We start from the raw sequence: 16,434 nt of genomic DNA, 5'->3' as shown, positions 1-16,434 counted from the left end.
AGAGGCTTTTTCAGATGGGGGGAGTTGGTCATTGTTGAGATGACCTGCTGTTGTCTACTCCAGGAGTGTAGAGGTTAAGGCAGTCTGGCCTGGTCCTGTTGAGGTCTGAGAAAGCTGCTCTTAGAAGCAGGATAAAAGGGCTTTCTCAAGAGGTTCTTCAAGACCTTTTATTCTTTTCTATGAAGACTAAGATCTGCCAACTGGTGAATAAGCAGTACTCATCACATAATGAACACCCTTATTGTGCAAGAGATTATTCAATATCACCCCATACATGGGAGACACTTGATCAGCGGTAATTGTTAACCACTAATTACTTGAACTCACCTGTGAAACTCCCAAGCAAACATTACACTTCACCTGAAATAGAATAGGCTTACTGCAAATACCTTGATTCTCATGCAGGACCTACAGTAATAGGTACAGGCTTGACTGAAGGATAGGTCTGAAGGCTCAGACAGCTGATGGTATGAGATTACCATGCATACACCCAAAACTTTTTTTTCTTCCAGCTAAGAATTCCATACACACAAAAAGAGCCCATTTACACCCGCAATCACGTCCACCATCCAAGCTGTTGTGACTTAACCCTTGAAATGATAGAGTGGCTTATCTCCACAATAAATAGAATAATTATTCACTCCTATTCCCCAAACAAAAAATCCATTGTTTAATAAACACAAAAGCATGACAATAACTGCATTAAATGTATTGTTTTATAAGTGAATATATTGTTTTCATAGGATTACACTTTCAAGAGTAGATGTGAAATTTTTTTGGTTTATTTCTTCACAAAACTATGCTAAGTGATGTCATGCAGAACATTCTACAAACAAAATTGTTTATGTGATACTTTCTTCTTCTTGACTGCTCGCTTTGACCTAAACTGTTAATTGAACAGTATATCCCAGTGTATACACGACTTAATATTCTGGCCCTAATGATTGCATAGTGTCTGAGAGCTCCACATTAACTGCAGTAATTTGTCTTCTAGCATGATCCCATGCCAAATATGCTTGTAAAATTGTGGCTACAGGTTGTTATAACATCTGAGTGTTAAACTCTTCACCATTTATGCATGATAATTATTTTTACTTGGCCATTTTTGAGGCTAATTTGTATTCACATATGATTTCAATTGAAGATTGCTGCTTGGAAAAAAATAGCTATATACTATACCATCACTAGGGTGCTCAGTTTATTATATTTCTAAATTAAAAAATTGTACACAATAAAGTGTGATTCTATAGAGACTTTCATTAGTCTTCTCTGCCATTTTATTGTTTCAGATATTTCCAAATTCAATGCGCTACTTGTTCTAAATTGAACAAGTTGTGTGGGGTTTGAATTTGGTTTTCTAATGCAAAGGCACCATTGCTTTGACTAATTTCATGCTGCAATTGCAAAGTAGTATGTATGAAAAATCAAGGTACTTTTCCTGTTCTAAGGAATCTTTATAGAAGCTTCAATAATACAAAGCTCTTAACATTGCCCTGAGCCTGGGCATTGCACATCATTATTATTCAACATGGCTGCACCCAGAGTAAATTCTGTATTACATTATAATAAATATCAGTACATTGTATTGTATCTTTTGTGCAAATACATGTTACTTTATATAATAATAAACCACTACACATTCTGTTCTTGTGTTCTTGTGCTTAAAACAGAGTCCCTTTTAAATTCTGTTATGCGGGAAAAAATAGGTAAAATATTTTAAAAACATACACAGGGAGGAACGTCAGTCCAAGGCCATTTAACTTTTTCTTCACAAATGCACAGGTGGGTTCATTTCCCCAGAAACCCTAGAAAGTTGGAATCAGTAGAATTATAGCATGAAATAATTTCTGTTATCAGGAAACCAGTAATCTAGATTGTTTTAGGACAAAGCTGTTCATGTCTTTACAATACTTGAGCATCCTGTTTCATCTATCTTTGAAATATTTGACCTTAACCCCTGCGGTGTCTTTTTGTCAAGCTAGCATAATTATGCTTAGGGTTTCTATAAAGAAAAAGGCTCACAATTGCTGTTATGTATGATTTCTTTTCAATTCCATGGTATTATAAATCTCATTAAGCATGTCAACTCTGGAGATTATCGTATTTCAAAAATACAAATTAAAGTGACATCATTAGTTCCCAGCATATCTTCTTTTTAAGTAGTGTTTCTTGACTTTGGTTTTGTTCTAAAACTCTACATGGAGAAAGAGATGCTGATATTACTATGTAAATTGCAAACCTCTTTGTCTTGCTAATTTTCATTTTTAATTATTGTTCTGGGAAAATAATTCAGAACCTATTAAACCACTTCTCTGGAGGCTTGGGTTAATAAATTGCAAAAATCATGTTGACTGTAGTACCCTTGATATCTTTATTTTGTAAACATAGACATATCATGCAGTTATACCATATGTGACTAGATTTGTCCCCCTCTGAAATTTCCTTGGAAGGATTCATTTTAAAGGTTGATCTGTTTTCTGTATAGGTGAAAATGTTGCATGTTTTTCACAGAAGCCCTGCATGAATGAGGTGGTTCTGGCACTTTTCAGGTCTCCACTTTTAACCCTTGTATTCCTGCGTTGTTAACACTTAGGTGACCTGCGTTCTATTGTTTCGCTAGATCTCATGATCACTCTTTAAAAAATGTAACGATTACCTAGAGAGCAATGCAGGTGCAATAAATCAGTGTCCGAATGCAAAAAACCCAGGTAGCATATACAGAAAATGTCCTGTACCATTACTTTTATTTAATTGTTGATAAATCTTCTAATTGTTTAAAGCAATGTGAAATACATTTTTAGGGACTATATATTTATAAGTTTTTCTATAAAGAATACACTATATTTATATATCTATATATACATATATATATATATATATATATAATCACTAAATATTTTATATCATTCAATAAGATTTGTAAAAAGTAGAGTTTTTGTGCGAATGTGTAAATAATCTCAAACCACCCAGTTTATGAGAAATATCCATTTGTCACCAGCCTTTTAAACCTGTATATATTTCCAAGACCAGCTAGGAAAAGCAGATAAAATATTCTCCAAATTCTCCTTGATCTGGAAATCAGGTTTTAAAATTTTAATTGATTGGAATAATGTTTTACACAATGTTATCAACAGTTTTTATTATCATAGGTAGCTTGCAAGCCTAATGAAAACATGGCTGGCAATATGTCTTAACATTTGCATTTCATCTACAATATATTTCTGCAAGAGCATTTGTGTACATTGAAATGTTCCTCTTATTATAATAATCTGCAATTTTTTAAAATGACAATATGTCTTAGGCTAGAAAATAAAATAGGACAGTAAAAAATCAGATGACTGAGAAGGCATTTTACTAGGGAAATGATTTTTACTCTGCCGGTAAACTTGCAGACACCTAATCATGTATATATTTTATGCTTGTCCTCTCAACCTGACTGAGTGTTTCCAGTGAACACTGGCTGGCACAGCTAACATAAAAATTTTCCTTTAGTAAATCATCTCAGTTTTCTATAAAGATAAAGAATCAAAACTTAGCTCTTTTTAATCACCATGATGGCAGCTTAGTCTTTAAGATTTGTTATGCCGTGTGACGCTATGTTTGTTTTGAATTGTTGTGTGTGTGTGCTGTTTACACTGCTTGCACCATTACATGACCCTTTCACTAGTGGAGGCTGAAGATTTCATAGCAGCCAGCACTCTGCTGGAGAATGCAGCTATTTTTATATAGCATACAATTGCTGAAGCTTAATGGTCATCTGTTTCACAACAGGAATCTTGGATGTCGTTGTAGGGTAAAAAAGACAAACACAACGGCATATTTTCATGTATCTTGGGACAGATAAAATCCTGCTGTGAAGCACAGGGATGTGAGTTTTGTTCCAGAGACTGTCGTGTCCCATAGAGTGCCACAGTCGGTATGATCATTCCTGCTTGTCCTTTAAGACTGCTTTACATTGCACTTAAACAGGGCCTTGTTTTATGGCCCATAAATAAAGCTGTATTGTACAGGGAGCATGCAATACTTTGCACTGAAGCATGTCAAAAATCAACATTTCCCTTCAAAGAAAACTTCTGGCTGCAGCCTGGAAATTTGTTGGTGCAACACTGAAAGGAACATTTTCCTTTATTAGTTCAATTATTACAACTTCCTGAATAGGTCAGAGGTCATTCATAACTCAAACTGGTGTCATTTTTAGTAATGGCGATGGAGTCTATTAATCCAAAACGAAATGATCTGTGTATGACCAGACAGTGAACATATAACACTGCACATCACAGTCTGCCTCACCAAGTTCAAAAGTTAATCATTCTGGCCCAGCTAGCATATACCATAATTAATGGTGTCTAGTTTGGTGCCTGTGTGGGATTTAATCTGATAGGTTCAAGTGTAAATTTTTTAAGGCGGTAAATTTAGGTTAGTGTGTTTTGGAAAGCCATCAAAATAACTATATATGTGTTTTAAAAAAATGTGAAGTTGTTGCTTCCTCAAACAAGCCACTGACAGAAATGTCTGCCACGGTTCTATTGGCAGTGAAGAGGTTATTTTATCCACTTCAAATAATAAATAAAGACCTGTGTAACAGGGCAGCGACTGGCTGCATAAAAACGTATTTATGTGAACATAATTTATGGTGCATGAAGTTCAGCACTCATGTACTGCTGCTTTTTAAACACTTTTGCTCTTCTTTTGCTAGCCTTCTGCTGGAACAGCACTTAATTTATGTTTCAGAAAAGTGCATTTCTTCCTCTACCAAACCGGCTGGCAAATTAAAAGTGAAATGTGACAAACATTACAGCAGCATGGAGAAAGTCCCTCCTATTTGAAAGAGTTGGCTATGACATCACTGGGGCGCCAACAACTTCACAAGTCACCAAGTGCCATTGCGCTTAATTTCATGTTTTAATTGTGACTTATAAATTGTACTGAGCGCAGGCCATCAAATGCACCGGATTAAAGAAGATGCCTCTGAAAATCTGTTTGCTCTAGTCTTGAATAAACAGTACGTGTTTGGAAAGAAAAATAGTTTAACTGCTTTTTCATTTCTTGGCGCTGGTTAGACTGAAGCTGTAAACCTTGCCTTTCAGCGTTTAGCTATTGATGTTGTTTTGGGTATGTGTCAGGTTTTTGATTAAGACGTAGTGTAAACTTTCATTTTGGCATTACAGGCAATTCTGTTTTTGCATTGTCCTGTTTGTAATGACAAGCCCTATAGTTTTGGAAATGCAAATAAAACCCTCTAAAATATTTATTCTAATATAATAGAACCTCTTTATGAACTTTTGACACGTCTGGATCTCCCAACTGTCTGCATCTGAAAAGGCGGTGACCCTATGTGCACATTTTAGGTATTTTATTATTACAGGAATCTCTGACAGTCAAAGATTCCTAAGAGGCATTTATAACAGGACTTGTGTTACAACTATGAGTTACAAGTATGACCATGAGTAACATGCTTTATTTTAATCAGTTGGGCATGAAAGAGTTAAAAAAATTAATTACAGTAATATGTGCTCACCTAATATTTAACTTTATATTGTAATTTATTGCTAATTTAGGTATGGACACAGCCCAATCTGCATACTTTGTACAGCGTTCTGCTGTAAAGTCAGGCATGCAACAGTTTACGAATTAGAGTACAATATCTTATTAACCAGTCTGTGGAATAATATTACAATGTATTCATAAATTTAAACTGGGAGCTGCCATGTTAAATACTTAAGAGTGCAGCATCAGCTCCATGGACTCCATGCAGCACCTATGCAAGTGATCTCTGTAAAAGTGTTGGACATTCAAGTAGAAAGTGCCAAACTTCTGACCTTTCTTTGTTGATTATTCAGCAATAATTACTACACATAACTACACAATGGAGTTTTGAACTTTATCTCTGATTGTGACTTTTACACTGATTTAATCTGCACCACAGTTTTAAATGTTTCACGCATGGCAGATACAGTTCAAATGTTCGTTCTACAATTTGTGTTCATTTTAATTAAAGTACCATCCATGGCCTACTTCAGTTGTCAGGCAAGAGAACAACTTCTTTTCTTATCCAAGAAGTTGTCAAAGACCCTCCCACACAAACATTTGCATGAACTCAAAAAAACAAAAGATTACTTATATACCAATAAGGATAGAGAGGAAGGAACACAATACAATTATTATTGATTACATTATTTGTTGACACCATTTGACAGGTTTACAAGATATGTGATGGACAGTTTTGTTACAGGGAACCAACAAAGTACATTTTGTATATTTCAGCTTTTCTACAGACATACCATAGAATTACTGCGTTGCTTGAAAAGTATATTGGGCATAGAGAATAATCGTTTTCTTTAACTGAAACAAGAACAGAACCAGCACTTGACTAAGAATGAAAGCAGATTACTACATATAGACAATATTCTGCTTCTGCTTGTTTTTATGATATTTTACTTTTAACAGTATCATCAGGCTCTTGAAATGGGCCAGTATGTCATATTTGCCTTTATATTCTTAATGTCATCTTTTTGTAATAAATGCAAATGTGCCCATAGTTAAAGGATGCAACATGTATAGGAAAATATAATGTGCTCCTACCTTCCTCTTTTACATAACAACACATTCAGCCTTATTTATTAAAGCTCTCCAAGACTGGAGCGCAAACACTTTCATCATTGAAGCTGGATGATCCAGCAAGCCTAAAATGGATCTGATCCAGGACTGAAAACATTTGCGAACAAATAGCAAATGATTATTAAGAAATCCATTCCAGGTTTCCTAGATCACCGAGCTTCAATGATGAAAGTGTATCCTCTCCAGCCTTGGAGAGCTTTAATAAATCAGACATATTGTTTTTTTGGCTATGAATTCCAAAGTGTGTGTTGTCAGCCATCTCTACTTTACAAACAAAGATTTATATTAACTTTAGGTAGGCAACAGTGCCTTTTTACAATACTTACCAGCATACATTCGTATCTCTCGTATCGCAACGTAATGTGGAATACAAGATCCCTATATTTTTTTATTGTGGTCTCCTACTTCAAAGTTTCTGCAGGGGTCAAAGGCATTCCTGTAATAGCAGTCTAAAGAAGTGATCATGTTTACAATTATAGGGAAAAGGGAGTATTGCAAAATTTAACTGTCTTGGGGAGTATTGTCTTCTGAACCTGCCTGTTTCCGAGAAGTCAATGCAAAGTTCTAATATGTCACAATTCAAATGTCAACATGCTGCTGGAAAGGAAGCCAATAAGCTGAACCTGTGAGAGCTGCCAAAAGAGGTGATGCTAAGTGTTGAGAGAAGTTCATTGTTCCTAAAAGGGAAGTATGCTTCCAGTGTGAACCTTCTTTATCCATTTAAATGTTTTGTTCACATGAAGTACTCATCTTTTTAGCACAAATCTGTACCTGGTACTTGATTTTATTTTCAAAGGCAGATTGTAAAACCAGTCACATAGCACAATGAGAATGGGGAAATACAAAAATCCATACCAAACTAAATTCATCTTATACTTAAATGACTTACGTAAAACAAAATCCTATTGGTTGTTTTATCACTTTGATTTACTGCCCTTTATATGTGAGCTTTGTACTTTGCACTGTTTTCCTTGATTAGCTTGTATATGTAGTGTCTTTAGAAATTTTATATATAGTATTCAATATATTTTCCAATGCTATAAAAAGAAATGATGTCCATCAACATGGGAATGTTGAATGTTTTGAAGAATGTTGGAACAGTAACAATTCTGCAGTGTATGAGGTTTAATCAATTACAGAAGAGCTCCTGGAAAGACCTGTATTACACATTCAGTTGAATCAACAGTTGGTTGAAAAATATGGTTTGATTCTCAGTTGCTTTCTGTTGATGGTCAACTGGTTTCACAGCCTATTTAGACCTCTATCAACAGGCAAAAACTACTGCACATAATATGGCCAAATTTGATCATCACTTCTACACCGTATGGCCTAAAGTATGTGAACAGCCTTCCAAGTTTGTCAGCGTAGGTATTTCCAGTAAAAAATACAGTGACTTGACAGCATACAAAGACATTTTTGACAACTGTGAACCTTGTGACAGCAACCATTTTTTCAGCATGACTGATATATGGTTTGATGGCTTTGGTGTAGAGGACCATTAAGATGAATTGGAATGATCAATATTAGCATAATGGGCCCAAATTCCTACAGACAGACTCCTATATCTTGCTAGGGAAAGCCGTTCCAAAGCAAAGATGAGATAAAGGGAGCACTTCCATGTTATTCTCCATGGTTTTGAAATGTGGGTCCAACAGGTTAATATAAGTATATTAGTCATGTGTCTACAAATATTTGCTATATAGTATATGTTAAAGCAAAAAAAAAATCATCTGAGGTTGTGATTCGTTGTAAATAATATACTATATAAAAAATGCTCAGGGTTTAAATCCAGGAGCCTGATGCCTAAACCTTTCTAGATGCCACAGCTTGATGCTTGTGGACACAAGTCATTAGACTGATATGAAATGATAAAAAATATGAACTTTGATCAGCAGGGCAATAAAAATACTAGAAGTTGTGTGTTACTTATGAAAATTATACAACATAGAACAAATGATGAATCAATAGCTGTTTATTCTTTCATTCATCACCTGGTAACATAGAAGGTGTGTCGGACAGTTTTATGATAATGCTGTATCATTTTTCCACCCTTGTCTGTTGAAGGGAGACAGTTACAACTATTTGACACCTAGAAAAAAGCACTTGGACGTGCACTGATTCATTTACTGAATAAAGTAATATGTTTATACCCATTCTGTCAGTGCTCTGATTAATGATAGAAAGAGGTATAAAAGAAAACCTGAGAAAAAATATTATTCTATGATCCTAAAGTCTTAACAGAGACTTGACACTATAGGCTGTTTAATGGTATCTTTCACTCAAACATCCACAGATTGCATAAATTTATTAACACCTCCACTTCCATGAAGGAGGAGATAATCATGTCCTCCCATCTATATCCCATGCCCACTATCTAAGGTGGGATACACAGTAGCAAATCTGCTGCCAGTTTTGCACTCAACCAACCAATCTGATTCTGAAACTTAAATAAAAAATCAATACAAGATCCATTGCACACGATACATGTGTACTTCTGATTCAGATTTACAACACACAATCTAATCATATCACAACTGATAAAAGAGTGATAAATCAGATGCAAATTACCCTGGTGGAAGTGCATTTTAGATATGGACTGATTTAGTCTGATCTTAATCACTGTGACATGATTCGACAATAATATTACATTGTAATATAACATTAAATTAGTATACAAAAATGCAGAAAACAATATTTACATAAAAGGCCTTTAATTACCCATGCTAACCACTAAATATGTCACCATAGCTTGATTCAAATAATGTAGACATGACCTGAAAAGGCAAAAGTATAGATAACAATTTTCCTATAATAAACCAAATATTGCTATATATGAAGGTGTAAGGTATAGCTGGCCTTTAGAGCCATCTACTGGACTTGTTTGCAAACTACAGCTGTACTGATACAAAAAATACCAATTATATATGTTTTAAGCGTTAAAAATGCTTTAAAAGTTTTTTTTAAAAAAAATCACAGTTAAATGGATGTTAAATACTGTTCAATATAAAAAACTGACAAACCTAATTTGACAGTGTGTCTTATGTTTTTGTGATAAGTATAGTTTAATAAGTGCAAAGTGACATTTTAAGGTGTGATTAGAGGTGGTGGTTTGTAAGTCTCCCTGTTGCATGGTGAGACTTTCTAACCACACCTATAACAATGAAGGGCAACCTCATCACTGCACTGTATGGTAGCAGAGTTTTTGTTGAGAATATTTTAGAGAAAACCAGGTGAAATACAAAGTCTGTTTGGATCCTCTGTTTCTTTGTGGTCGTGTTGACCCTTTGGTTCTATTTCTTTTAGAGTCACATGACGTGCATAAATCTATTTATATGTTAAAGGATTTAGATTTTTGTCCATATAATCTTGAAATTTACACAGACTTTTTGGAGAACAGAGCCATGTTGATGAGCCAAATGCTCATGGCTGCAGTTAAGTGACACGGCAAGGTCACCTCCTGCCCCCAGCCTATATTGGACAAAGAAGAAGCAGCAGACCTACCTTTCTCCTCCATCCCATCAAAGTATTTTTGGTAGCACATGTGCACTGCAATAACGTCTGATTAGTCCCTTGCATTGCCATCCCTTTCAGTTTTAAATCTGCAGTAAAATGCAATATAAATATTTATGTATGCATATAAAAAACTATTTCAATACTGGCATTACATATATGTTTGATCACTATGTAAAACTAAATAACTGGACTGATGGATATTTTATATACTGCCTAGAATTTGGCTTCATTACTTATATTTCAAGTAATGAAGCCATATACATAGCCAAAGAAATTGCACCAGAATTGTTTCATTGTCATTTAAAATATCTTGCTGTAGTTAGCTTGGTATAAGTAATAGTTTTCTGTGCTAGCACTGATTGAGAAATTTGTTTTTACAGTTATTTTACAGAGTTGTAGCTGACATTGAGCCAGGCGAAGAGCTCTTATTGTTTATGAAAAGCGAAGATTATACTCATGCAACAATGGCTCCTGACATTCATGGTAAGCGCCACTCTGTCCTTTATTGTTTAGTGCCCACATGGTGTGACCCAAAGGAAGAAAGTCATCCATTAAGTCTGGCACAAAAGATTACATTTAGTGGCTTAGTACAAAGAGCGATGGTAAACAGTTACCCACAGCAAGTAATCGCTGATTAACCTTATCAGTATATTGACATAAGACACCAAACATGAACTATGGCTGGTTTCTGTGGGTTACAGCATGCTTTAGTTCCCTGTACTGTCTTATCAAATAATGCTTTAGAGCTGCCCACTCATTTTCAATTATTTGATTTGTCATTTATCCAGTATCATGTGTTATATTATGAGGAATGTTCCTTTTATTCTTTCAAAGATTTCTCTGACTTTGCAGTAACATTTTACTTTGTCATACAGAGGAGTGTCAGTATCGTTGTGAAGATTGTGATAAGCTGTTTGAGTCCATGGCTGAACTGAATGACCACCAGAGGTTTCCCTGTAGTACATCCCACTCAGCATTTTCTTTGGTGGATGATAACTTTCAGCAGGACTTAAATGAAGACAGTGACCTCATTGAGATTCAGCACTCCCATGAGTGTAAAGAATGTGATCAAGTCTTTCCAGATATGCAAAGGTCAGATATCATTTACATATCAATTGTTTAATGTTTTTTTTTTTTTTTGTACCATTTTTTTGTATGTTTAATATCAAGAAAAAACATAATATGTAGTATCTGACAAGTACTTAGATGTGATGACGGCATTTACACTCAGGTTTTGTTTTGTATTTATTCCCTTATTTTATCTCCTGCCAGTAACACACTTCTAGCCTAGGATTACAACGATCGCTGACCACATTGTATCAATGAAGTAGCAGCGTTACCCTAAGATAGTTAGGCTATGTTCAGACTTGCACCAGGAACAGCAGCTTCATGGCCTCATCTAGCCGCTAACACCTTGCCAGCTACTCAACTGCCTGCAGCACTGTGCTGGTTCTTACAGAACTGGCGTTTGCACATCTTATAGGCAGTATTGGACTGGTCATGGTTGCCTTCATTCATTCTATGGGCTACATATATATATATATATATATATATATATATATATATATATATATATATATATATATATATATATATATATGAAAATAATCAATTACCTTTCACTAAAGCACTTGTGAAAACTCACATTGCAAAGCATACCCAATTGCATGCAAAACAATGGTAAGAAAACATGACTTTTCCATGCAGATGATCTGATTGAAGTTCAGTCACTAAGCTAAGTGAAATATTCCTTGCCGAAGAATAATTAATTTTGCTTAATAACGAGCTTTTACCCCAATGTATTTTTACCATTTTCATTTAGGTAAATGCAAGTAAATTATTCCAACTAGTACTTTTTGGTTTAATTACAATGCAGATGCCAGTGACTGATTAGAAGTCAGATTTTAGAATAGAATAGAAGAATTATTAACTAGATATGAGTATTATATTATTTACTGCCACACTTATTTGCATTAAAAGATGTCTGATCATTTTCTGTCACATCTTAGTCATGAATTCCCTATTTTCATGTATTATACCTTCTTTTTGTACATAGCCTGGACAAGCACTTACTGTCCCACACAGAGGAGAGGGAGTATAAATGTGACCAGTGCCCCAAAGCCTTTAACTGGAAATCTAACTTGATTCGTCATCAGATGTCCCATGATACTGGAAAGCACTATGAATGTGAGAACTGCTCCAAGGTAATGTGAATTTGTGTTTGGTCATTTCAAGACAAGAATGATGCATAGTTTTCTGAATATCTTCTAAATTGTCTTTAATCATGGCATGGTGGGTGGGAGGCATTGTGGCTCAGTGGGTAGTACTCTTGCCCTGCAGCACTGGAGACCCAGGTTTGAATCTTAGGAGATTAACTCCAGGGAGTTTGTATTTTCTACATGTTTTGGCATTATTTACCTCTGGGCATTCTGGTTTCCTCCCAAAAACTTTCTGGGAGGTTGATTGGCTTTTCCTTTGATTAACCATGGTAGGAACATTACACTATGACTATAGTTTAATGTTAGTGATATAGGAATGAGAGCTCCAATTAGCGACAGGTAGTGACATCAGTATGGACTTTGCAACATAAAATCTTATCCTAAACATAAATAACCAACCTATTGGTTTGTTATTCAGAATTTTGCATCTTTGTCATTAGAATAAGACATCATCATTCTCTTTACAGAAGTCCTGGCTAATGTGTACTCATTTCCTAGCAGGTTTTCACGGATCCCAGCAACCTGCAAAGGCATATACGATCCCAGCATGTTGGAGCTCGGGCCCATGCCTGTTCAGAGTGTGGTAAAACTTTTGCAACATCATCAGGTCTTAAACAACACAAGCACATCCACAGTAGTGTAAAGCCCTTTGTATGTAAGTATTTTTTTCATTGTTTTTTCCTTCAAACATTGTTTTTGTTTTTATTTTTGGTACATGACATTAACAAATAGGAAGCGAAGGATGGGAACATCCTGTAGGAACAGCCCTCAGGACTAAACAGAAGCTTGTTCATTGTATACCTGAGATAGTCATTGTGTTGCCTGGAAATAGCCAATATAGTGGTGCATTGCTGGCAAAATTCTGTTTCATTTTGTTGTGTTAAAGTTTTCAGCTGTGCAAAGAATGCTGGCAATAACAATGCCATTATTTCTGGGATTTGAATATTTGTTTTATTTGAATGATTCAAAAGGACCTGTAAGTAAATGAACAATAGTAACACATATTAAGTGAGCATGCTGTATTAATCGTAATTTTTTGAAAACAGTCAGTTATAGAAATAAATGATCTGGGTTTTCAGCAGTAACATATACCGTTTAGAGTGTTGGTTGCTATTCATTTACATGTAATCATCACACTATTGTATGCATTAATGTCATCTGTCTAAAATGGCTTCTGGGCTTCCCAGCTTGTTTAAAGGATTCCTCAAATGTTCAATATTGACGCCAATTGCAAACTGTCTCTGCTGTTATAAGCGAAATTCTTAGTTTTTGCTCTTGGTTGTTAAATTGTTGTTGAATCTTAAGAGCGGCCCCATATGGCCCAAAATAGTTTGTCTAAACGATAATCCTTACCTATCAATTCAGTTACTTAATGGAAATATCCAAGCAACAAAAGCTGCCACTTTAGTTGGAACACAAAATCTCTTCTAGGGCCCAAATCTGGTTTCTTCCATGTTTGTGTTCTGTGCAACAGAGGGATAGTACTACCACCGCTAAATGCGCAAGATCAAATGATACCTAATCATCATAGTATCTTCTATCTACACAATCGTCTGTTCCCACTTTATAGACTTCTTCATCAAATCTTTTACCACTTTGCCAAAGAATGCAAAACTAATGTGTGTTATAGTCACTACTCATCTGTGGATGTTTTCTGGATGACTCCATTTCCAAACGTGATAGCAAGATATACTGGAAAAGTACAAGTCATGTGTGCTGTATACCTAATAATGCAGTCTTGGGCATGCTAAGCTTCAAAGTAATTGACTTTATGTGTTCTGGGATGTTCCAAACATCCTAGCAATTCCATACTTTCTTCCCATGATTACATAATTTGGAATATTCCAAAGTTGTGTGCAGTGAAAGTGTTTTACATGTTAAGTTGCTATCTGTTTCCATCCAAGGGCCACACACAGTGTACAGCACACAAGTCTGTTTATGGCAACTGTCTCTTATTACACTTTTCTGTTCAAACATGAGCAAAGGCTCACCGACACAAAGGTAATTACTCACTGCCTTTGCAAACTGTTCAGGTCCTCCAAATAGAAACCACATGCTATAATTGGTCTGGAATATTCAGCAGACTGCTTAATGTGTTTAATAAGCAGAAAATATGCAATTTTGACTGCTATCTTATTCCAGTCTTCCTCAAAAATGACAAATTGAGCACGCTAGATGTTGATAGGATAATGCTCACGGGTGCATTGGATTTGTCTGAGTTGTAGTGGTTGTTACAAAGCGATGAAAGATGGTTAAGGATGTGATCATGTACGTTCTTCCATCTGAACATCAGCACTGGAGGTGGCGGGACAGAAGAAGAGAGTCTATTGTTGGATAAGTGTACTGTATGGAAACTATTAGCCCATCTGGTTTACTTAAAGCCAAATATTATGTACAGGGTGATTTTACAGAGACTTGTTCTGTTTTCCAAATCTGCTCAAAGGCCACATTAATGCAGAATCCGCTCTTGTTCAATGTGTGAGGCAAATCAGCACAGAAGAGTATAATTCATTGCCTGTCCCTGCACTCTCTGTGGATTTAATCTTCCCAATTAGTATAATAGCATTTTTACTGTTCCCTCATTAGCAAGTAACCATTAAGGCTGTTTCTTGTATTGTCTCATTAGTCAATGAACAAAATAGACTTCTAAGAAGTAATCAGTTTAAAATGAAGGTGGGTTTATAAATACTTATCCAACTTTTTTTCTCTAGAACAAGACACTGAGTATAAATGTCAAATAAATGTCCTCCATGTGAAAAAAATATGTTTTAATTGTAGATTTCAAAATGATAACATCAGTAATAATAATCCACTCTGTAGTGCAAAAACTATAGTGATCCCAAATTCTTATGAATCAATTAGTCAGTATCTCCATCATTACTTTTACAGCGGAATTTAGCACAAATGATCTAATTTTGATTTTATTCATTTGCGGGCAAATTTTGGGTAAAGATAAATTGAAAGAGCAGATGTTGCTGGAATTCTTTGTTTTCTTATTGTGATACTCTATTTATAATATGAGGTGATGCCAGGGTAAATATTTGAAAGATGACAGCAAGTGCTCGGGATTGTCAAGGACAAGGGTTTTCCAAGTGCTGGAAGGTTAGCCCTGGTGTGAGTGGAAGTCAGAGACGTGATTACAGTTCATGGGAACCAGCAATGCAGGATGAGATACATTCAATTTGGTTTCCTTCACATGCTTAAAATAGAGCTATTGTCAGTTTGGGCAGCCTGTCTCTAACCCTGCGAAAGGATTCTTGCAAACGACTCGGAATGCTCTCTGTTTATAGTTTTATGTCTTTGATGTGTGAATGATGAGAACATTGTGATCTCTAATACATCCTCTGCAGGTACAAGCAAGGCTCCCTGTAAGTGATACCGTGTACTGAAGTTGATGGCTGTGAATAGCCAATATCTAATTATACTTATAGGTGCTAAGTGAGAATGTTTCAACATATTTTTAGCACTGCCTTAAAAAAAGTCCAAGTAGCTGATGACAAATGTAAATACTTACATACCAAAAAAATACGTAGACAATGCAGTTAAAATGAGATACCATGAAAATTACAGGAAGAAAGTAAAAGTCAAAAAAATGCCATGCAGAGGTCTCTTAGTCGTACAGAAGCAGCTTAAGTGCTTCATAGTTTGCATTACAAATTTAATTTTAGCTAGGTGTCAAAATGTAGCTTGAAATTTGCTACCACACTGCAATATTTAACTTTGTTTCTTTGGAATTGTCTTTGCTTTTGATCAAAAAGGATTTATGTATTAAAAATAGAGAATGTTTAATTTGCAAACTGAATGATAAGATAAATCTGTGTTGGCTTTAAGTCAAGCAGTCACAGGTTAGCAAAAATCTTTTTTTTTAATTTCCTTATATTTTGCATCATTAAATATTCAAAGTGAACACATGTTTAACTTATTTATTACCATTTTAAATGTAAAATGATGACACTTTTCCTAATGCCTCTGCTCCTTTGGTGAACCCCAATATGTCTAGTGTGCCTGATATACAATTTGCCAGCTTGTTGCCTCTCAGTTTGTCTTATGTTACATCTTTCTACATCTATGCCTCCAATGATTT

General features: G+C 35.3%; 1 protein-coding gene across 3 annotated transcripts in view; it reads left to right on the top strand.

Annotated features, from left to right (window-relative positions):
• MECOM (MDS1 and EVI1 complex locus) overlaps positions 1-16,434 on the top strand; it is a 282,160-nt gene that overhangs the window by 247,990 nt on the left and 17,736 nt on the right. For 2 of the 3 annotated variants that reach the window (XM_072408063.1, XM_072408065.1), the window contains 4 exons: positions 10,512-10,614; positions 11,007-11,223; positions 12,188-12,335; positions 12,849-13,005. In XM_072408063.1, coding sequence (XP_072264164.1) covers positions 10,512-10,614; positions 11,007-11,223; positions 12,188-12,335; positions 12,849-13,005 — 625 coding nt within the window. The remainder of the gene's footprint in view (positions 1-10,511; positions 10,615-11,006; positions 11,224-12,187; positions 12,336-12,848; positions 13,006-16,434) is intronic. The other variant, XM_072408064.1, reaches the window with a different exon arrangement.

Source organism: Pyxicephalus adspersus, chromosome 4 (assembly GCF_032062135.1).
Source record: "Pyxicephalus adspersus chromosome 4, UCB_Pads_2.0, whole genome shotgun sequence".
Classification (NCBI taxonomy): Eukaryota; Metazoa; Chordata; class Amphibia; order Anura; family Pyxicephalidae; genus Pyxicephalus; species Pyxicephalus adspersus.
This window is presented reverse-complemented; position numbering and strand designations above follow the sequence as displayed.